At 42.2% G+C, this 22,802-nt stretch overlaps 1 protein-coding gene and 1 long non-coding RNA gene across 2 annotated transcripts in view; both read right to left on the bottom strand.

The window, feature by feature from the left end:
* LOC118218882 (NACHT, LRR and PYD domains-containing protein 3-like) overlaps positions 1 to 20,071 on the bottom strand; it is a gene marked incomplete at its 3' end in the record, with an annotated part of 393,893 nt that extends 373,822 nt beyond the window's left edge. Inside the window, exons 1-7 of the mRNA XM_035401609.1 lie at positions 19,932 to 20,071; positions 16,555 to 16,665; positions 15,952 to 16,062; positions 15,466 to 15,576; positions 15,212 to 15,322; positions 14,842 to 14,952; positions 14,519 to 14,588 (exon numbers count right to left, since the gene is read on the bottom strand). Of these exons, the coding sequence (XP_035257500.1) occupies positions 14,519 to 14,588; positions 14,842 to 14,952; positions 15,212 to 15,322; positions 15,466 to 15,576; positions 15,952 to 16,062; positions 16,555 to 16,619 (579 nt within the window). The remainder of the gene's footprint in view (positions 1 to 14,518; positions 14,589 to 14,841; positions 14,953 to 15,211; positions 15,323 to 15,465; positions 15,577 to 15,951; positions 16,063 to 16,554; positions 16,666 to 19,931) is intronic.
* Positions 8,634 to 9,462, bottom strand: LOC118218974. Its single transcript, XR_004763618.1, has 2 exons — positions 9,106 to 9,462; positions 8,634 to 8,722 (listed from the first exon to the last, which is right to left on the bottom strand). It is a non-coding gene; the product is annotated as an uncharacterized LOC118218974 (long non-coding RNA).
* Positions 20,072 to 22,802: the final 2,731 nt, after the last annotated feature.

Raw genomic sequence — 22,802 nt, 5'->3', positions numbered from 1 at the left:
AAACAATTTAGGTTATTGCCATTTCTTGTTTGTGCTGTGATTTTAATAAATAAAAAAACATTTATCTGCACCTTTATTCCTGTTTACAATCATTTACATAATGTGTCAAGAAATAACCAATGTGTATGGGAACTGACAAAAAAGGTAACGCTTAAAATGTATTATTGTGGCACCAATAGGCGTCGTGAAAAATTTTGGGTGCACCTAAATGAAAAAGTTAGGCACACCAGTGCATCCAATGTAAAAAGTTAGTCTGGAGCCCTGTAAATCCAAGGAAGTTATACTTATTTTATACAATACCTTTGTCAGACCACACTTAGTGAATTGTGTGCAGTTCTGGGGACTGTACTACAAGAAAGATATAGAGGATCTGGAAAAGGTTGAAAGAAGGGAAACCAAACTGGTTCCTGGTATGAAAGATAAAAGTTTTGAGGAAAGACTTCAGATGCTTAACTTCTTCAAGCTTGGTAAAAGTAGACTCAGGGTTATTTGATTAAGTCTTTTAAGTTCATAAATGGGATCAACAAAGTGAACTACAAGAGATTCTTCAGGTTCACCTCTGTTAGTATGACGAGGGGGCATAAAACTTTAGGAAGTATTTTTTCACACAGAGAGTAGTCACTGTGTAGAATAGCTTGGCGCATGTCATGTAGTAGAGGCAGAAACTCTGGGGGTTGTCAAGGCCGGGCTTGATACGATGCTGGATACAATCTAGTTTGTAGATAAACCAAGCACTACTGGTAGGGAGGAAAATGGCAAGCATGTCGGGCTGAATGGCCTGTTCTCGTCATTATGTTATTTTATGTTCTTTTTGTTATGTTATGATCGACGTGAAACATATTACTATACTGAAGTGGTCAATATTTTACAATGTCAATCATGCATTCAGCATTCAGTCATCACCTGTGACCTGATACTACAGACTCCACTGAAACCTTACGTTATGGTCAGGAACCACAAACCTGGAAACCCTATATTTCACTGCACAGATCCATAATCACTAATTATATTTAGTTAAGGTCACACAGTACACAGCACTACTCACCCCAGTGTCTGTAGTTTACAGTTTGGACTCATCAGTCCAGCACAGAGCAGCTTCACTCCTGAATCTCCCAGGTTATTGTTGCTGAGGTCCAGATCTCTCAGGGGTGAGTTTGATGACTGGAGAGCAGAGGCCACAATTTCACAGGACTTCTCTGTGAGGCCACAGCTGTTCAGTCTGCAAGAGAGAGTTAATATATTATTGTATTTTTAAATAGCGCAGTATCCTGTAAAATGTGATGTGCAATGTTACAGTAATCATGTTGAGTGATGAAGAGTGATATTGAGGATCTGCAGATATCCACCCCACACTTGCTGCAGCTGTGCTTCAGCTGAACTTACTGTAAGAGGCCCTCTGTGTCAGTTCTGTTCTTTCCTAACACAGCTAGGTCTATTACAGGACCCAGAAGAAACCAAGGGGAGATGACAGACCAGCAGGTTGAAGGAGCCATGTCTTTTCCCCTTTAATTGTAGCTTTCCCCATTGCATACTTGCACAATTAATAAGAGCTTTTCTCTGGAGAGTTATTTATCAGTTGGTTTGTCTGTTCATCATGTTTAACAATTAACAATTAATCCCTTGCATGTCCACTTCCCATGTGTCCTCAATAGGATGCTTAGCAGGGTGATCTACACTAGATCCTTTAAACTTAATCCAGTTATGCAAAGCAAGTTTTATCCATTTATGCCTCAGTGGTGTTTCTCCCATCTCATTAGTAATGCATTAATTGGTGTTGTTCTGAGTGCCCCACAGCATATCCTCAAAGCTCTTGCCTGTTTAACATGTGATGCAAGGAAGGGAATTGGGGTGCAGTCCACCAGGGGGCAACATCGGCCCTACAGATGGGTATAGCTGCAGCTGTGGTTCATTGCAATCACAAGAGCTGTGGCCCATTACCTAACCATGGGCTCTATAAGAGGCCTAGCTTCCAGGCCAAGGGGAGGGTGCTTTTAGATTGTGTTTGGGAGCTGGGCTATGGACAGTATGGTGGGTTGGTGCCAGTTTTGTTTGGAGCAGCTAAAGGTGCATATAACGACCTTGTCCTCTATATAGCAGTAAGGAGTATCCTTGTGTTCCTGCTATGTAATGACCCAGTGCTCTATATAGCAGTGAGGAGTCTCCTTGTGTTCTGCTATATAATGACCCTGTGCTCTATATAGCAGTGAGGAGTCTCCTTGTGTTCCTGCTATATAATGACCCAGTGGTCTATTTAGCAGTGAGGAGTCTCCTTGTGTTCCTGCTATGTAATGAACCTGTGTAACCTCTACTCACTGCCTAGCAAGATAAGTAAAGCCAACCACTGTTGACGTACACAGCACTACTCACCCCAGTCTCTGCAGTTTACAGTCTGGACTCCTCAGTGCAGCACAGAGCAGCTTCACTCCTGAATCTCTCAGGTTATTGTGGCTGAGGTCCAGTCTCTGTAGTTTACGGTCTGGACTCATCAGTCCAGCACAGAGCAGCTCCACTCCTGAATCTCCCAGGTTATTGTTGCTGAGGTCCAAATCTCTCAGGGGTGAGTTTGATGACTGAAGAGCAGAGGCCACAATTTCACAGGACTTCTCTGTGAGGTCACAGCTGTTCAGTCTGCAAAGAAGAGTTTATATATTATTGTATAAAATGTATGATTAAATAGCGCAATATCCTGTAAAATCTGATATGTGCAATGTAACAGTAATCACATTGAGTGATGAAGAGTGATATTGAGGATTTAAAGTTACTGATGCTCTGAGGAAAATGACTTTGCTACACTCTCCAACTGCAGCACTTTGGGCCTGAGAATTAGACGTCCTGTTGGACAGAACTCTGACAGTTCTACAGATGAAATTCTTACCCAAATGGCCCCCTTTCTCCTGGAATTTGGCACAGATACAACCAAAAGTAAAGCAAGAAATAGCACACATCTTTCAGTTTGGATAGTGAGTTAGACACTGCTTCTTTACTTTTGCTGGTAACTATGAGAAACTTCCCACAGCATTGCACTCCTTACTACGTGAGCTCTCAATCACGGTTGATGGCACCACAGTGACTGCCTCTCACTCTGCCAAGAGCTTGGGGGTGGTCCTGGATGACCAACTGGACCTCAAGGAGCACATCAAGGCAACATCATGGTCCTGCAGATTCCTTCTGTACAACATCAGAAGGATTCGACCATACCTGACGACGCACTCCACCCAGCTGCTCGTCCAGGCTACGGTGACCTCTCGCCTTGATTACTGCAAGTCTCTCCTTGCAAGCCTGCCAGCTTGTGCCATACAGCCACTACAGATGATTCAGAATGCCGCTGCCCGACTAATCTACAACCTTCCCAAATTCTCCCACGTCACTCCTCTGCTGCGATCACTCCACTGGCTACTGGTTGCTTCCAGGATCTGGTTCAAAGCCCTGAACCTTGCCTACACTGCAGCCAACAGGACAGCCCCCATCTACTTGCAGGATATGATTCGATCCTATGTCCCTGCTCGACCACTCCGCTCTGCGGCAGCAGGGCGCCTTGTAACCCCTCCCACCCGACCAAAGGGATCACAGAGCTTCTCCACCCTAGCTCCCCAGTGGTGGAACGAACTCCCCGTCCCTCTCCGAACCTCCCCCTCACTACCCATCTTCCGCCGTGGCCTGAAGACTCATCTCTTCAGACTATACCTAGACTAACCACCACCACGCTGTATATTTCACTCTAAATCCCCCCCGCCCCCCCTTTTTCAAGACACTTGTTACATGTTGCCCCATCCCAGCACTTTTTGGTAATTTGTATTTGGTAAATGGTAAATGGACTGCATTTATATAGCGCTTTTATCCAAAGCGCTTTACAATTGATGCCTCTCATTCGCCAGAGCAGTTAGGGGTTAGGGGTTAGGTGTCTTGCTCAAGGACACTTCGACACGCCCAGGGCGGGGTTTGAACCGGCAACCCTCCGACTGCCAGACAATCGGTCTTACCTCCTGAGCTATTTCGCCCGTATTTGTCCTAATACTGTAGCTTATTCTTCTGCCTAGTTGGCTTTGCAGAGATTAGGTCTGAATAGTGTTCACTGTGTGAACTAAACTGTGTTCTTGGCTAGAAATAGCTGTACAAAATAAGTATTGTATCTTACTGAACCTGTGTTTAACCTATGACCATGAAATGCACTTTTTGTACGTCGCTTTGGATAAAAGCGTCTGCCAAATAAATGTAATGTAATGTAATGCAAACCAATACACAGCAAAAAGCCAGATTCACTTTAGAAACAAGAATGCAAAAAAGTGATCTGTTCACATATAACCAGGTACTGTAGTGCAGTCTGTCTGTTTTGCTGAGGTTATATATAACCATGTAGTGCAGTGCATCTGTTCTGCTGGTGTTACATATAACCAGGCAGTGAAACCAAAGCTATTTAGGAACTGTTAATGATGCCTTTGAGTTCATTTTGTTGGAAAAGTGATACATTAAATGGTGCTGTCCAAGGAGACAGCATTTAGCTTTTTCCAGGCTTTAGGAAACTTCAGAACCTTGTACAGGTCAGACATTAGCCTGAGATAAGCCACAGAATTACCTCAAAAACAGGCACTTTAACAGTCCCCTGAGAAGACCTCACCCTGACACCCACTATATCCTACAATTTCTCTACATTCCTGTTTTCACTCTGTCTACAGGCACTATTGGATTCTGGGTCAGCCTACACCAGAATAAAGCAGAGACCAGGGTAGCACTACTGGCCTTGTAACATGGTGCATTTACTGCCTGACCTAATCTCACAATACAGTAACACAAACATTTCATTCATAACCATACTTGCCTCTCCCAAACCAAACCCAGCATTATATTAATCATAATGTTGAAAAAATATCTTATCTTCATGAACAATATAAGAGGGGTACAGACTGAGCAGGCTCTCTCTGGTCATCTCCCACTCACAAATTATCTATGCATGGACTAGGGATAAAAGGGGGATTCTTCCCCCCTTTTGAAAAACATGGATTTGATTCAATCAACATTTGTCCTTAACTGACTGACATTTAAAAAGGAGGGATTCTTTTTTCTACACAAACACAGTTCAAACTACTTCACCAAACTGAGTTAGATAAGAATAAGTGTAACACTGTCCAAGTCAAAGTTAAGGACAAATGTTAGTTCAATAAAGACCATAGGGGTGTTTGTATGGCTAATCTGCAAATAATCAGATCTTGTTATTCTACTAATAATGCGGCTGACCAAACTCAGCTAAAAATTGGATTAATTAATATCAGATCACTAGCCCCTAAGGCAACTCTTGTAAATGAATTAATTACTGATCACCAAGTTGAAATCTTATGTGTAACTGAAACTTGGCTTAAAACTTGATCACCTCATCCTTCTGGATAGACTTGAAAATCTTGTAGGCCTCCTTGGACAGGCACTCTCTTGGTTCAGGGTTGCTTTTTATCACTTGAGAAACATCTCAAAAATTCAGAAAATACTGTCCTTACATGATGCAGAAAAGCTAGTTCATGCTTTTGCTACTTCAAGATTAGATTACTGCAATGCTCTTTTGTTTGGATGTGCAAATTCCTCTCTGAAGGGCTCCAGCTAATTCAAAATGCAGCAGCTCGTATTCTCACTAGAACAAGGAGATTCGAGCACATCAGCCCAGTGTTAGCATCGTTGCACTGGTTGCCAGTTAAATTCCGAATAGACTATAAGATACTACTTCTTACCTTTAAAGCCTTACATGGGCTTGCCCCTTTGTACTTAAATGATTTACTTCTTCCTTATATTCCCTCACGAACGCTCTGTTCGCAGGGTGCAGGCCTCCTTGTTATTCCTAGAATATCTAAAAGTACCATAGGTGGTAGAGCCTTCTCCTATCGTGCTCCCCTCCTGTGGAACAAGTTGCCTGCCCATGTTCGAGGCGCAGACACCAGCACCTTATTTAAAGCTAGGCTCAAAACATATATTTTTAGTCTCTCTTATATTTGAGGGGCAGGAGTGGGTGGCGGGCATAGTTATAGAGTCTCTGGTAGACTGAGCGGTTAGTGCTGTCACTGGATCATCATTGGTAGTGCTGTGTTAAGCTGAACTGGTCATGGTCTGGTGATGACTGTCTCAAGCCTGCCCTCATGGCTGCGTTGGCCCCTGCCTCTGTTTCCCTTAGCTATGCTGCCGTAGCCTTATTCTGCTGGGGTTTTCCTTATCGCACGTGGGCACCTCTGTTTCTTCTGCTCTGCTTGCTAATCTACCATTTGAACCCCCTAACAACGTTTTTTTTCCTCGTTTTCCTCGGCTTTGGGCACCTGCCCGGAGCTCTAGCCCAAGTTTGCTGAGCACCCCCCCGGCCCAGAACTCCAGCCCTAGACCAGCTAGACCAGCTGGGCACCCCCGCCTCCTGCCACTGTGGATTTTCCATAACAAACAGGTGCCTGCCCGCGGCAGATGGGTTCCCCCTCTGAGTCCCCTATTTTCCATGTATGTCTAATTTTGTGTAAAGGAAGTGTAGCTTGTATTTTTTTATTTGATGGGGAATATGTTCGTCTTAATACTGTAACATACTATACGTCTCTTCATTTAAATCTGTGAGTTGCATGTTTGGACCATTACTGATCCATCACATTGGTTTGCCTAACAAGGAATTCATGATGTATTTAATAACTGGTATCTTTAATGATAATATGTAAATTAAATCTAATAAAATACATTTTACATGTTGGATAAGTGAGTTTTTACATTTGATGCTACTTCTGCATTCATTAAAAGAGGGCACAATCTGTTAAAATAGCTTGACTCAAAAATCATAATTCTCACTTGCCTGACAATTTTTTTGTATTCTATTTTCACTTTAACTATGAAGTGTTTAAAAAAACATGCTGTCATTATCTACTTTAATTATTACACCATACTCACATGGCCTTCCTGCAGTGCCTGACTACTGGTACCAGCCTCTGATAACCTGCTGCTGATGTTTTGTAGGTCGTCAAGTCAAACTCATCCAGGATCTCCTCTGACATCAGTAACATAAAGGCCAGGGCTGAACATTGGTGTGGTTCCAGCTCTTCATTAGAGAGTTTTCCTGATCTCTGGAAATTCTTGATTTCCTCCACTAGAGAGTTGTCATTCAGTTCATTGAGACAGTGGAACAGATTTATGGTCCTCTCTGCTGAAGATTCCACTTTGATCCTCTCCTTTATGTACAATACTGTTTTCTCAATGCTCTCTGATCTGCTTCCTGTCTGTGTCTGTGGATCTGGTACAGGTGATCTGCTTCCTGTCTGTGTCAGTATTCCTCCTAATAGAGTCTGAATGGAGTCCAGAGAGAGGCCTAGAAGGAATCTGAGGAAAAGGTCCAGGTGTCCATTCTTACTCTCTAAGGCCTGATCCACTGCAGTCCTGTGTAACTCAGACAGCTGCACTCTGTCACTGCGAGGTCTTGATTCTTCTGCTCTGAGTACATTTCTGTTCTCATTCACACATGAATGAAACACAAACAAGGCAGCCAGATACTCCTGAATGCTCAGATGCACAAAGCAGTACACCTTCTCCTTACTCAACCCACACTCCTCTTTAAAGATCTCTGTGCACACCCCAGAGTACACTGAAGCTTCACTGACATCAACGTCACTCTCTCTCAGGTCCTCTTCATAGAATATCAGATTGCCCCTTTCCAGCTGTAGTAAAGCCAGCTGCCCCAGTTTCAGGATGATTTCTGTATTTGATGACATTTTCTTTGGGGTTGTCTCATTGGTGCCAAGATACTTCTCATTCTTCACATTAGTCTGAATGAGCAGGAAGTGTGTGTACATTTCAGTCAGAGTTTTGGGCAGGTCTCCACTCACTTTATCCAACATTGTCTCCAGAACAGTAGCAGAAATCCAGCAGAAGACTGGTATGTGACACATGATGTAGAGACTCCTGGATGACTTTATGTGTGAGATAATTCTGCTGGCCTTGTTCCGATCTCTGATTCTCTTCCTGAAGTACTCCTCCTTCTGTGGGTCATTGAATCCTCGTACCTCTGTCACCTGGTGGACGCACTCAGGAGGGATCTGATTGGCTGCTGCTGGTCGGGAGGTGATCCAGAGGAGGGCAGAGGGAAGCAGATTCCCCTTAATGAGGTTGGTCAGCAGCACATCCACTGATGATGACTCTGTTATATCACAGCAAATCTCATTGCTTTGGAAATTTAGAGGAAGTCGACACTCATCCAGACCATCAAAGATGAACACAACTTTGACTTCATCATCTTCAAAACTTTTGATCTCTTTCAGTTGTGGATAGTATTGCTGCAGAAGTTTCATGAGACTAAATTCTTTCTCCTTTTTCAGATTCAGATCTCGGAAAGGAAGAGTGAAGATGAAATCAATGTCCTGATTGGCTTTTCCATCTGCCCAGTCCAGAATGAACTTCTGCACAGAGACTGTTTTCCCAATGCCAGCGATGCCCTTTGTAAGCACAGTTCTGATTGGTTTCTCTTGTCCAGGTAAAGGCTTAAAGATGTCATTGCAGATGATTGCGGTCTCATGTGTGGTTTGCCTCTTCGATGCTATCTCAATCTGTCTGATCTCATGTTCATCATTGACCCCCCTACTTCCCCCCTCAGTGATGTAGAGCTCTGTATAGATCTCATTGAGGAGGGTTGGGTGGCCCTGCTTTGCTAAAACTTCAAATATGCATTCAAACCTCTTCTTCAGATGAGTTTTCAGTGCCCGCTGGGCTCTTTCTTTGAATTCATCTGAGGAGAGGAAATATGAGAACCAATGTTTCAAATAACAGAAATAGACAAAAAATACTTATGCAGTTTTCACAATGTTTTACACAGCTCTGAAAGTGTTGCACATTAAGTTGTAGCTATACCTATGTAGTTAAATTGTAACTAATTTGGTAACAAGAGGTTATTACTGATTAACGCCAATGTAGGAAACATGGAACAGTTAAAAATATTTTTGATTACACATGCGAAACAAGGCCAGCCCCGTTACATCTCTTCTGTTAATATGAAATAATTCTGTATCATGAGGACACATTGTGAAATTAACAGGCAAGGTTTACTTGTTATGTATCATGAAGATACGCCCTATATGCTATAACTGCACCTTCACGTAGTGTTGCCCATACCTCTAGTAGTGTTTCACACGTCTCACAAACTGTTGTACACACAACAATGAAAACATAAAAAGGATTCATTTCCATTTCAACATTCAATTTCTGAATTATTCATAGTATGATGTGTCTTTATGGTAAATATGGTCTTCATGCAGTAATTAAATTATCTTATAATTATTATGATCGGTGCTCTTTAATCCAGGATAAAACCTCAGGGCAGTCAGTCTGATGGGACAGTGGTTTAGTAACTGGCTTTTGATCCCAAGGCTCCTGGTTTTAAAGTCTTTTGGAAACATTTAATCTCATGTGCATTTGATTGCCCCCATTATTACTGCTGGATGCTATATTTGAATTGAAATGCCTTCCTGTACATGTTGTGTGTGATGTTTTTTATATGCAATGACTGTTGATGTAAAACACTATTATCAAAGTGTGAATACTATAAATCAGTACTCTGTTATTTTGTACTGTTATATTTGTTGGCTAAACTCATTTCAGCATTCTAATGGCCACAGTAGCAATGAGAGAAAATTCTTACTGTGCTGCTCACCTCTCTCCAGTGGTTCAGTGACATCCTTCTTCTTCATGTTCCTCAGGATATGTAGTGTGATCTTCAGAGACCCCTCAATGCCATAGGTCTCCAGCATCTTCTCAACTATGTACAGGGCCTCAGGATCCTCCTGCCCTCTCGCAGTGCATTCTGGGTAATCAGCAATTTGATGATTCTTGAACACTTCCTTGATCGTCATAAGCTTATCCAGTACAGAAGGATCTTCAGCAAGCCTATGTAAGCATTCGGGGCAACCCTGACTCAGATGGCTCTGAAACAGTTTCAACTTTTCAGTCTTCTTCAGCTTCATCAGAGTGCGCAGGAGAGACTGAAATAAACACATGAAGAGGTGTGCTGTGTCAGTGTGAAATAAACACATGAAGAGGTGTGCTGTATCAGAGTGTGAAATAAACACATGAAGAGGTATGCTGTATCAGTGTGAAATAAACACATGAAGAAGTGTGCTGTATCAGTGTGAAATAAACACACGAAGAGGTGTGCTGTCTCAGTGTGAAATAAACACATGAAGAGGTGTGCTGTCTCGGTGTTGTGGAATGAATCCATCCATTTATGTTTTCTTCATTCTTTTAATGTTTTTACATTTCTTCTTATTAAAGATTGTACTGATCAAGAATATATTTAAATGTATGTGATTATGGGATGATCACTGAAGAACAGTGGGTATTCTGTGCTATGTCTAAGAATTTGTAACTAAGGAAAGACAGTGGTCTCCTTGTACACTGATGCATACTACCTAGGGAATCTTTGAACCCCAGTTGCAGGAGGGAAAATTGTAAACATTTACTTAGTGGAATTTTGTAAGTAACTTCTGTTGGGAAACAGTCTTGTGCAGAAGACCTTTGAGTTGCAAGAGAAGAGAAAAGATACTGACCTAGAAAGAACTGATTTGCTATATCTAGTAAATGTTTAGATTATATTCTATTAAAATGAATGAATGAAAATCAAAGTAATCACGCCAACGGTAATTATATATATAACATAGTTTGTTAGAACATGGTGGTGTGTATATGAGTAAATATTTCATTTGGATTACAGCATGTAGTGAATGCATGTCAAGTGCATGTACTTTGGAACTGGAAGATTGAACAATTGTTAATCATGAGGACATTGTTGTTATTGTTATTCAAGTCATGCATATACATTCCTCTGTAAGTGTGTGTAGTGAAATATCTGTTGTTGATTAAAATGGAAGATTATATATAGTTATTGTTAAACTAACTGATGAAAGATAAGTTTGACCTAGGCTGGGATTGGTTATTTTAAAGGGAAGATGCATTAGGGTAGGAGGAGATCTGGTTGTATAAAAAGGATGTAAAACATAATGCTCTCTATGTGTCTTTGTGGAACTGGGGACCTCCCGTAGGCCTACGTACATGAAAAGGATTATTGATTGAAGAGAATAAAAAGGTTATTAGAATAAATCATAATTTCTAGTCTTTATTCTTGCATCACCGACTCACCCACCGAACCTAAGAAGGGGTTTTCCTCCACAGTGTGAAATAAACACATGAAGTGGGTTGCTGTATCAGAGCCATGGAAACAAAGCCTTGCTTTATTATGGGTGGCAGTGTAGTAAAATGGGTAAGCAGCTGGTCTCGTCAGAGGTTTGAATCCCAGGTAGGACACTGCTGTTGTACCCTTGAGCAAGGTACTTAACCTGCATTGCTTCAGTTCATATCCAGCTGTATTACATTACAGGCATTTAGCAGACGCTCTTATCCAGAGCGACTTACACAACTTTTACATAGCATTTTTTTACATTGTATCCATTTATACAGCTGGATATATACTGAAACAATGCAAGTTAAGTACCTTGCTCAAGGGTACAACGGCAGTGTCCTTACCCGGGAATCGAACCTGCGACCTTTCGGTTACAAGTCTAGTTCCTTACCCACTGTGCTACACTCCGTCCTTGTAGAGAGAATCACCAGCTGTATAAAAGGAAGCAATGTAAATGCTGTGTAAAAAGTTGTGTAAGTCGCTCTGAATAAGAGTGACTGCTAAATGCCTACAATGTCTCATGTTTTCTCTTGTAGGAAGGCCAGAACAGGAAAAGATACTTTAGAACACAACATGCAGCAGGTCTAAAGCCTGTATTCGAAATGCAGCTTTTGCTCCTGATTTATGTTCAATTGTAAAGCGCTTTGGATAAAAGCGCTATATAAATGCAGTCCATTTACCATTTATGTTTTTTAGGGACACTACTTGTGATGAATCACGAATGTCTTTGGAATAATTTAGTTGTTGAGTTGAATTAAGTTTCTCAGTGCAACACATTTTTTAATGCTAACTATACAAACAGTGCTGAGTGTCCATTCTACCTGCCCCGGGAGTTTTCCGCAGTGATCACTAGGGCCGTTTACATTCCACCACAAGCGGACACGACGAGGCTTTGTCGGTGTTACATGATGTGCTAAGCGGACTACAGACCAAGCATCCAGACGCTGCCCCCATCGTGGCAGGGGACTTCAACAAGGCAAACTTTATGCCAAACTTTTACCAACACGTCAAATGTCCTACACGAAAGGACAAGATACTTGATCACTGCTATTCACCGTTCAAGGAGGGCTACAAGGCTACCTCTCTACCATCATTTGGCAAATCAGACCATGCCGCCATCTTCCTGATAACGGAATACAAACAACGGAGGGTATGGGAAGAGGTGGTGTCGTGAGAGGTCAAGCGCTGGACCGCCCAATCAGAGGCCACTCTACAGGATGCGCTGGACGACGTCGACTGGGACAGGTTCCAGTCCACCTCTGGTGACGTCAACGTGTTTACGGAATTGGTGACCGGCTTCATTACAACGGTGGTGGACAAAGTTATCCCCACGGTGAAAGTTAAGTGTTTTCCTAACTAGAAACCGTGGGTTGACAGATCCATGCGCGTTGCTCTGAAAGCACGCACCGCTGCCTACAACACGGGACTGGTGTCTGGGGACATGACTGAGTACAAGGCGGTGTCCTACAGGCTGAAGTGAGCAATCAAGGATTGGAGTGGAGTCTCAGTTCCAGCAGTGAGACACCCGACGCGTGTGGCAAGAACTACGGGACATTACAGACCATAAGGGCAGGTGCCCTCCTATGGTGAGAGCTGACACTACTCTGGCAGACAAGCTGAACTCTTTTTATGCACGTTTCGAGGCTAACAATGCTAACATTAGCCCAGCGGCTAGCACAGTTTGCGTGTATAACACAAGTTCCCCCCCTGGAGCTGCAAGCTCACTTGTCCTGTCAGAGCACTATGTGAGGGGAGCCTTGAAACGGGTGGACACCAGGAAAGCAGCAGGGCCAGACGGAATCTCCGGACAAGTCCTCAAGACCTGCGCTGATCTCCTGGCTCCTGTGTTCACCACCATAATCAACCTCTCCCTGGCCCAGTCCGTGGTCCCCACATGCTTCAAGAGGTCCACCATTGTCCCTGTACCTAAGAACGCTTCCCCAGCCTGCCTGAATGACTACCGCCCAGTAGCACTCACCTCGGTGGTGATGAAGTGCTTTGAGAGGCTAGTCAAGGACTACATCTGCTCCTCTCTTCCCAGCACCTTGGACCCTCTGCAGTTTGCTTACCACCCCAACAGATCCACAGACGATGCGGTCTGTCAGGTTCTGCATGCCACTCTCTCACCTCGACAACAGAGGGGGGGCTATGTAAGATTGTTGTTCATTGATTTCAGCTCAGCTTTTAATACCATAGTCCCCTCCAGACTGGCTGCTAAACTGACTGACCTGGGACTGAACACCTCCGTTTGTGCCTGGATACTGGATTTCCAGACCGTACCTTGGTGTCCACATCACAGAGGACCTGACATGGACACTGCACACCGACACTGTGGTGAGAAAGGCAAGGCAGCGCCTGGCTCACCTCAGACAGCTGAGGAAGACCAGAGTCTCCAAGAAGATCCTGAAAACCTTCTACTCTGCAACCATTGAGAGAATCCTGCTGGGGAACATCACCGTCTGGTGCAGGAACTGCTCCTCTCTGGACCGGAGAGCCCTGCAGAGGGTGGTGCGGTCAGCTGAGCGTACCATGGGGACCACACTCCCCACTCTGCAGGACCTGTACCCCAGGAGGTGCTTAAGCAGAGCAAAGAGGATTAGGAAGGACTCTTTCCATCCCAACAACGGACTGTTTGAGCTGCTGCGGTCAGGCAAATGCCTACGCAGCCACAGGATCAGCACTGAGAGACTTAGGAGGAGCTTCCTCCCTCAGGACATCAGTGCTTTTAACTGCACTGCCAGGACAACTGTCCTGGTATAGTATTTTCACCTCAAGCACATAGCACCTTTACCTCAATGTACACTGCAGCACCTTACCGTCCCACGGTTTACTTTGTATTTTTCTTTTTTTCTTTCTTGTACTTATTGTATGATATATCATAGGTTGCACTGCTTCCTATGACTTATTTTAGGACTTATATTAGGACTTACTTTCTTTAACTTATTTACGTATTTTTTTAAATAACTGCTCTTTATATTCTTCTCTCTTTTAATTTGTATTCATATCTTATATTATAAGTATAATTATTTTTTATTATTTAGTTATATTTTTTCTGTATATAGTTATTATTGAAGCGTTATGTTGCACAGTCTACAAGGAGTTTGTAGCACCAGCATTTCACTATATGTATGTATATGCATGTGACAAATAAAGACTTTGAACATTAAAACATTCTGTTTGGAGTCATCCACTGCCATCGTTTATGGATCCTAAAAAGGAATCCGGTCTATCTGTGAGCCAAAGAGGGCCAGAGCACTTTTTATTAACTTTAATAAACCTGAATGGATATTCAATCTGGTCGTCTGAAAGTCATATTAACTTCAAATATTGAAATAGGAAAAGAATATATCATACCTGTTTTGTGGAGAACAGTTTCTCTGAACTCATCTCATCTGAACGACTTGAATCCAGTGAGCAGTGAATCCTGTGAATAAATCATGAGACACAACTTAGTTAAACTCTTTTACTGCAGGTCTAACTCATAGCTCATGGAGACAGAGCATCTTAGTTCAACTCATCCTCTTACTACAGCTCTAACTGAGAGCACATGGAGACACAGCTTCCAGTTAAACTCATCCTCTTACTGCAACTCTAACTCACAGCACATGGAGACAGAGCTTCCAGTTAAACTCATCCTCATACTGCAGGTCTAATTCAATACAAACGTGTTTCATTACCTTTGATCACCTGTGAACTCTCCTCTGAAGTCGAATGGAGGATCCATTGAACGGTCACTCTTCATAGACAGACAGCTGGGTACAGGTGACCCAGCCCTATCTACCTGGGCCCTATGAACAAAACATGGAGACAGAGCTTCCAGTTAAACTCATCTTCTTACTGCAGGTCAAACTCACAGCACAAGGAGACAGAGCTTCCAGTGAAACTCATCCTCTTGCTGCAGGTCTAACTCACAGCACATGGAGACAGAGCTTCCAGTTGAACTCATACTCTTACTGCAGCTCTAACTCACAGCACATGGAGACAGAGCTTCCAGTTGAACTCATCCTCATACTGCAGGTCTAATTCAATACAAACGTGTTTCATTACCTTTGATCACCTGTGAACTCTCCTCTGAAGTCGAATGGAGGATCCATTGAACGGTCACTCTTCATAGACAGACAGCTGGGTACAGGTGACCCAGCCCTATCTACCTGGGCCCTATGAACAAAACATGGAGACAGAGCTTCCAGTTAAACTCATCTTCTTACTGCAGGTCAAACTCACAGCACATGGAGACAGAGCTTCCAGTTGAACTCATCCTCATACTGCAGGTCTAATTCAATACAAACGTGTTTCATTACCTTTGATCACCTGTGAACTCTCCTCTGAAGTCGAATGGAGGATCCATTGAACGGTCACTCTTCATAGACAGACAGCTGGGTACAGGTGACCCAGCCCTATCTACCTGGGCCCTATGAACAAAACATGGAGACAGAGCTTCCAGTTAAACTCATCTTCTTACTGCAGGTCAAACTCACAGCACAAGGAGACAGAGCTTCCAGTTAAAATCATCCTCTTGCTGCAGGTCTAACTCACTGCACATGGAGACAAAGTTTCCAGTTAAACTCATCATCTTACTGGAGCTCTAACTCACAGCACAAGGAGACAGAGCTTCCAGTGAAACTCATCCTCTTGCTGCAGGTCTAACTCACAGCACGTGGAGACAGAGCTTCCAGTTAAACTCATCCTCTTGCTGCAGGTCGAACTCACAGCACAAGGAGACAGAGCTTCCAGTTGAACTCATCCTCATACTGCAGGTCTAATTCAATACAAACGTGTTTCATTACCTTTGATCACCTGTGAACTCTCCTCTGAAGCCGACTGGAGGATCCATTGAACGGTCACTCTTCATAGACAGACAGCTGGGTACAGGTGACCCAGCCCTATCTACCTGGACCCTGTGAACAAAACATGGAGACAGAGCTTCCAGTTAAACTCATCCTCTTATTGCAGCTCTAACTCACAGCAAATGGAGACAGAGCTTCCAGTTAAAATCATCCTCTTGCTGCAGGTCTAACTCACTGCACATGGAGACAAAGTTTCCAGTTAAACTCATCATCTTACTGGAGCTCTAACTCACAGCACAAGGAGACAGAGCTTCCAGTGAAACTCATCCTCTTGCTGCAGGTCTAACTCACAGCACATGGAGACAGAGCTTCTTAGTTAAACTCATCCTCTTACTGCAGTTCTAACTGAGAGCGCATGGAGACAGAGCTTCCAGTTAAACTCATCCTCTTACTGCAGCTCTAACTCACAGCACGTGGAGACAGAGCTTCCAGTTAAACTCATCCTCTTGCTGCAGGTCGAACTCACAGCACAAGGAGACAGAGCTTCCAGTTGAACTCATCCTCATACTGCAGGTCTAATTCAATACAAACGTGTTTCATTACCTTTGATCACCTGTGAACTCTCCTCTGAAGCCGACTGGAGGATCCATTGAACGGTCACTCTTCATAGACAGACAGCTGGGTACAGGTGACCCAGCCCTATCTACCTGGACCCTGTGAACAAAACATGGAGACAGAGCTTCCAGTTAAACTCATCCTCTTATTGCAGCTCTAACTCACAGCAAATGGAGACAGAGCTTCCAGTTAAACTCATCCTCTTACTGCAGCTCTAACTCACAGCACATGGAGACAGAGCTTCCTGTTAAACTTTTCATTGTCCAACTAATGGAATATATGTAATGATATAATGGAAACTACCAAAATGACACATTTCTCACATTTCTTTACATAAATTGTGCGTCACAATTATTGGCACCCCTGTATTTGGTACTGTGTGCACCCTCCCCTCGCAGGGATAATGGCAGTGAGTCTTTTTACATAACGTCTCATAAGACCAGAGAACACATTGGGAGGGATCTTAGACTCTTCCTCCACCCACAATCTTTCCAGATCCTGATGTCTTTGTTGATCTGTGCTCATGGGCTGTGCTGTTCAATTGATTCACAGGTTTTCAGGGAGTTTCAGAAGTCTTTAGCCTGTTGTAGCCATTGCACAATGATGCTTCTGCATCATTAACCTTTTTATTTGTGGATTTTAACATGAATTTGGGGTCATTGTCTTGCTGAAAGATCCACTAGTTTCAGTCTGCTGGCAGAGGTGGTCAGGTTTAGAGCTAAATTGTCCTGGTACTTGGGTAGAGTTCACGATGCTGCTTTCCTTAACAAGGGCCCCAGGACCAGCGTGATCAAAGTATCCCCATAACATTAAAGATCCACCACCGTATTTTTCTTTTCAGTATATGCATCCTTAAATCCATCCTACATCATATTCCTGGACATGGTCGTGAGAGGGGCTGGAGCCTCTCCCAGCATGCATTGGGCAAGAGGCAGAAAAAAACCCTGAACAGGTCACCAGTCCATCACAGGGCACACACACCATGCACTTACACACTCATACATTCAAGCACTTTAGTGTCTCCAATTAGCTTAATCTGAATGTCTTTGGACTGTGGGAGGAAGCCCATGCAGACATGGGATGAGAATATGCAAACTTCACACACACACACCATGCTGCCCTCCAGCAGTTTTAAACTTCTTCACTATTGCCCTCACAGTAGTAACTAGCATCTTTAGTTTATTTTTTGATCCATTGCCTGATTTTCAAAGGTCAGCAACCATTTTCATTTCGGTCAACAGTTCTTTTTCTTTCTGTGGCGAAGATGAAAACCTGCTTGTGAAACCCATTTATCTCAGTTTAATCCACCAGTGAAACAGGAAGCCATGAAAGGCCACAAGAGTTTCTTAATATTGATGTAGATTTAGTATGATTTTATTTTATTTATAAGAATCTTTAGGGGTGCCAATTATTTTTATACATTTTTGGGAAATAACAACCCTACCTGAATCCAATTGTCACACTAGAGGGCGCCAGTTCCCCCAATCTCAGTTTGTTTTCTGTGCCTGTTTAGTGCTAATTAAAGCGTTGTGTCGCAAACATTTTAGTCTGACCAGATTCACATTACAGGAATCTGTAACTGATTTGATTAGTCAAAGAGCTAATTTAAGATCTCTAACTGCATTTTCACTCATCAAAAAACGTTTAATATCCCAAATTACATTTTGCTAGGAAGACTGAAGCTACTTTCACCATTCAGTTATGGGACCTCCAATTAAGATATCTACAATTCAGTTTAGACTATCCAAAACATGAATTCCAAATACTGCATCACCATTTCAATCATGACTAGTCATAACTCGAAATAGAGATATCTCCACATTAGTTCTGATTTAGTCATAATTTCAGTTAGATATTTCATTCCTCACAATTGAAGATATGTCAGGTAACGGGGGACCAGGACCCAAACGCAGAGTGGGAAAAACACCAGGAACTCCAAAAAGGCAAATCCAACCAAAGAATTTACTCTCATACAGGTAACAGAAAACAGGGAACAAAAACAAGGCCACACAGGGCACTTTCAAAAACAAAAACAGCAGAACTCAAGCAGGGCAGAAACAGACAAGCAGATACTCTCAGGCAGAAACACAAGGAACCAGCACCCAAGTCAGGAAAACAGATAACTTAAATAGCCACAACGATAACAAGACACAGGTGAACAATCAAGCCAGAGCAGGGAGGGATAACGAGACACAAAGAAAAACAATGACAGAATAACAATAATACAATTAACACAGGGGTAACTAGAGCAGAGGTGGGTGACCCGGCTTCAAAGAGTAAAAAGACTGACAATGCATTTGCTCCACCACCATGCACTAAACCAGCTGATTCTAATTAGCATAACTCTTCAGCATGATGGGAGAACTAATTATTGTGATCAGCTGGTTTAGTGCATGGTGCTGGAGCAAATGCATGGTCAGTCTTTTTACTCTTTGAAGCCGGGTTACCCACCTCTGAACTAGAGTGAGCAAACTGAAATACAAACCGCCATCTGGCGGCCCAGAAAAGGAAAAAACGGAAACAGAAAAGGGCAGAATCCTGACAATATCTAAATGATCTTTCTTGGATAACTGAATCTAAGATATTACTAGCCAAAATATGGCAACTTTTTAACTTGTGCGGTTTCACATTACAGATATTTGTCATTAATTTATGACTAGTCAAAACGCTAATTTAAGATATCTCTAATTAGATTTTGACCCCCCCCCCCCCCCCCCCCCCCCCCCCCCCTCCCCCCGATGAACAGGGTTTGGGATGGTGTACAACTATGAGTAAGATGATAACATGTATCATATGTACCATTATCTGTGTTGTCTATTTTACCTGCTATGGACCTCTTTTTAAGATGAGTCTCGAATAAATTTGAAATTAAATTAAATATAGAGTAATCTCTGCCTAATATAATCACTCCACTGTATATTTTGCCTCAATATTGCAAACCAATTAATATGATTTAGTAATGGGAATGATTTCCTATGAAATATAAAAGAATAAGTAACCACCTCTTAATTGTTTAATTAAAAACAAAATCCGGGTTTATAGGCTACTACAGCGTCAAAATGTCAACAACAAGCGACAAGTCCTGTGACTTCCGACTCGCTAGGCTACCTCCTCACGAGGTAGAATTGGTCATAGAATATCAAAAATAGGCTACTGAAGTAAGCTTTTTGAAAGGTTATTTCAATATTACTTTCTGGTCTAAATGGTATGTTCGGACTCCGTGTGAGCTCTTAGCTTATCAGGCTACGCCTTAAACACACCATTTTATTGCCAGTTGTCAGTTTTTCTGAATTACGCTGGTTAATGCGATTATACCTACAGATTCCCATTCCTCCCCGCAGCCCTTTACCTTCAGCTTCTCTTACCTCAGTTCCACTCCACAATAGACTGTTTACTCCGTTTTTTACATTTAATTTAATTTATTAATTTATTAACTAATTCCTTCTTTCCTGGGGATTCTTTCTCCTCCATTTTTAAAATGGCCGTTAAGTTTCAGTTTCTCTTTTGGACCGCATTTCCTTACTTAGGTTTACTGGCTCAACTGAGTGTTCGAATGGGCGGAGTTTTATATATTTTGTACTTTTTATTAGCTGCATCAGTCACTGTATTTAATAGGTCATGCAGAAGAAACAAATATTTAATCCATGTAGATCTTAGCCAAATTTTAGCACATACATATATCAGGCCTATTCAACAACTCGTGAATTATATTGATGTTGGGATTTAACGTCTCCTTCCAGCAGGTTCTTGTTATCTTAGCAGATTCCTGGCACACTTAAGTGTTTTTGGGACCAGGACTTTGTTTCACGGTCTTTGTCTAAACTATTTAGCCAATATAATATGCAGTAAAGTCATGTTTGGTGTTCTTGGAGAGCTAATATCATGAGTAGTTAGATGGTCTCATTCTATGCTGAGAATGTTGTCATTCAATGTTCATGTGTCACATGAAAGTAAAACACCCATCACGGAAATTTAGCTATTCAGCTGTTACACCTGAAAATGTGAGGATGGCGACGCTATGTTTGAACAATTGTCTGCATCCAGTGCTTTGGGTGCTGTTTGGAATAAAATTATTCTTATTCTTCATATTATTATTCACAGATATGATTTTTACATTGTAAAATGAATGGTACTATTGTGCTAAACTTTATGCAACCCACAGCCATACGGTGCATTAATTGGGAAAATGTCTGGATAGTTTTGTAAGATTAAAAAATGTTTTAATAGGCCACAATATTTGCCATTATTATATGTATTTATTTATTCACTGCCCCACCCCTTTTTTATATGAAAAGTATTGATGTCAAAAAAAAATTAAAGGCCTAAATTTTGCAAGTTTTAATTACAGGCTTATAGACAGTGCTTTGTGTGGGTGGGTATCTTGGCATTTGTGTACCGGTACGTTGAAAACGTGTTTTTTGTCATAGTTCTGTGTTTCTGTCTGTTTTTCCCTGTTCGGCCGCCAGATGGCGGCACTTCTGTTTTGTGTCCTGCTCGTTCCCCTCTTGGTTAATTGTATTATTGCTTTCAATTATTTTATTATTGTCTCGTTATTTAATCATCATCCCCACCTGCCTCTCGTTTTCCCTTCCTTCTGGTTTGATTGTTCTTTGAGTTCACCTGTGTCTTGTTACCCCTGTCTATTTAAGTTCTTTGTCCCCTTGACTCGGGTGCTGGTTCCTTGTGTTTGTTTCTGACTTGTGCTTGTTCCGAACCGGGATGTATCTTCTTGTGTTTCTTTTATGTGTTTGCCTGTGTGTTCCACATGCCTTTACCCTTCCTGCCTCTGTTGTGTTTTTTTGTTCTTAAGAATTTTTTGAGTTTGTTGTTTTGCCCTTCGTGGCCTTATCTCTTCCCTGTTTGTGTTTGCCTTTTTTCGTTGTTGTAGTAAAGTCCTTATTTGTATCTATCCTTTTGAGTTTTGTGTGTTTTTCACTCTGCACCTGGGTCCTAACCCCCCTGAACCTTGACATTTTTGTTGAGATATTTCATTATGTACTGTGTTTTCTATGAGTAACTGATAATAATAATAATAATACATAACGTATGTACCATAATGAAATATGGAGAGAGACATGTATACATACATATGTATACACATACAAACAGTTGAGGCCAAAAGCTTACATACACCTAGGCTAAAGATATTCAAACTCAGTCTTTTATAACTCTGCACATTTCATGTTGCCAAACATTTAGTTTGGCAAGTCAATTAAGGCATCTGCTTTGTTCACATCAGAGGTAATTTTAAAACAATCGATTACAGACATATTTATTTCAGCTTTAATTCACTATATCAGAATTCCAGTGGGTCAAAAGTTTACATACACCTAGTTTAGTGTGTCTTTAAACAGCCTGGAAGATTCCAGAAATTGATGCAATTACTTTTTAGAAGCTTCTGATTGGCCAATTGTCATAATTAGGAGTTAATTGGGAGTTAATTGGCACATGTGGCTGTATTTAAGGGCCTACTTTTAGAGCCACTGCCTTTTTGCCCATGATACGATGGGAAAATCCAAGCAACTCTGCCAAAAAATTGTGGACCTCTACAAGTCTGGTTCCTCCTCAGGAGCAATTTCCAAACAACTGAAGGTAACACGAACATCTGTACGAACAATTGTATACAAATATAAAAATCCTGGGCCCACACAGACACTGCAGAGTTCAGGAAGGAGGCATAAATTAACTCCCAGGGCTAAACAAACTTTGGTCCGAAAGGTTCAACTGAACCCTAAGACAACAACAAAAGAACTGGTGAAGGAGTTGGAAGCATCAGGTACCAAAGTATCTATATCCACCATTAAGAGAATCCTACATCGCCATGGCCTGAAAGGCTGCTGTACAAGGAAGAAGCCCCTACTCCAAGGCCGGCATAAAAAATCCAGAATGACGTTTGCAGGTGATCTCCAGGACGAAGACCTAGCCTTTTGGAGGAGCGCTCTCTGGTCAGATGAAACAAAAATTGAACTTTTTGGCCATAACGGTCAGCACTATGTATGGAGGAAAAAGGGATAGGCTTTTAATCCGAAGAACACCATCCCAACTGTGAAGTATGGGGATGGCAGCATCATGTTGTGGGGGTGTCTTCCAGCAGGACAATGATCCTAAGCATACCTCCAAAGTTGTAACAAAATGGCTTAAAGACAACAAAGTGAAAGTATTGGAGTGGTCATCACAAAGCCCTGACCTGAATCCCATAGAAAATTTGTGGACTGCACTGAAAAAAAGTGTCCGAG

The sequence above is a fragment of the Anguilla anguilla genome, chromosome 19, assembly GCF_013347855.1.
Source record: "Anguilla anguilla isolate fAngAng1 chromosome 19, fAngAng1.pri, whole genome shotgun sequence".
In the NCBI taxonomy this organism is placed as follows: domain Eukaryota; kingdom Metazoa; phylum Chordata; class Actinopteri; order Anguilliformes; family Anguillidae; genus Anguilla; species Anguilla anguilla.
This window is presented reverse-complemented; position numbering and strand designations above follow the sequence as displayed.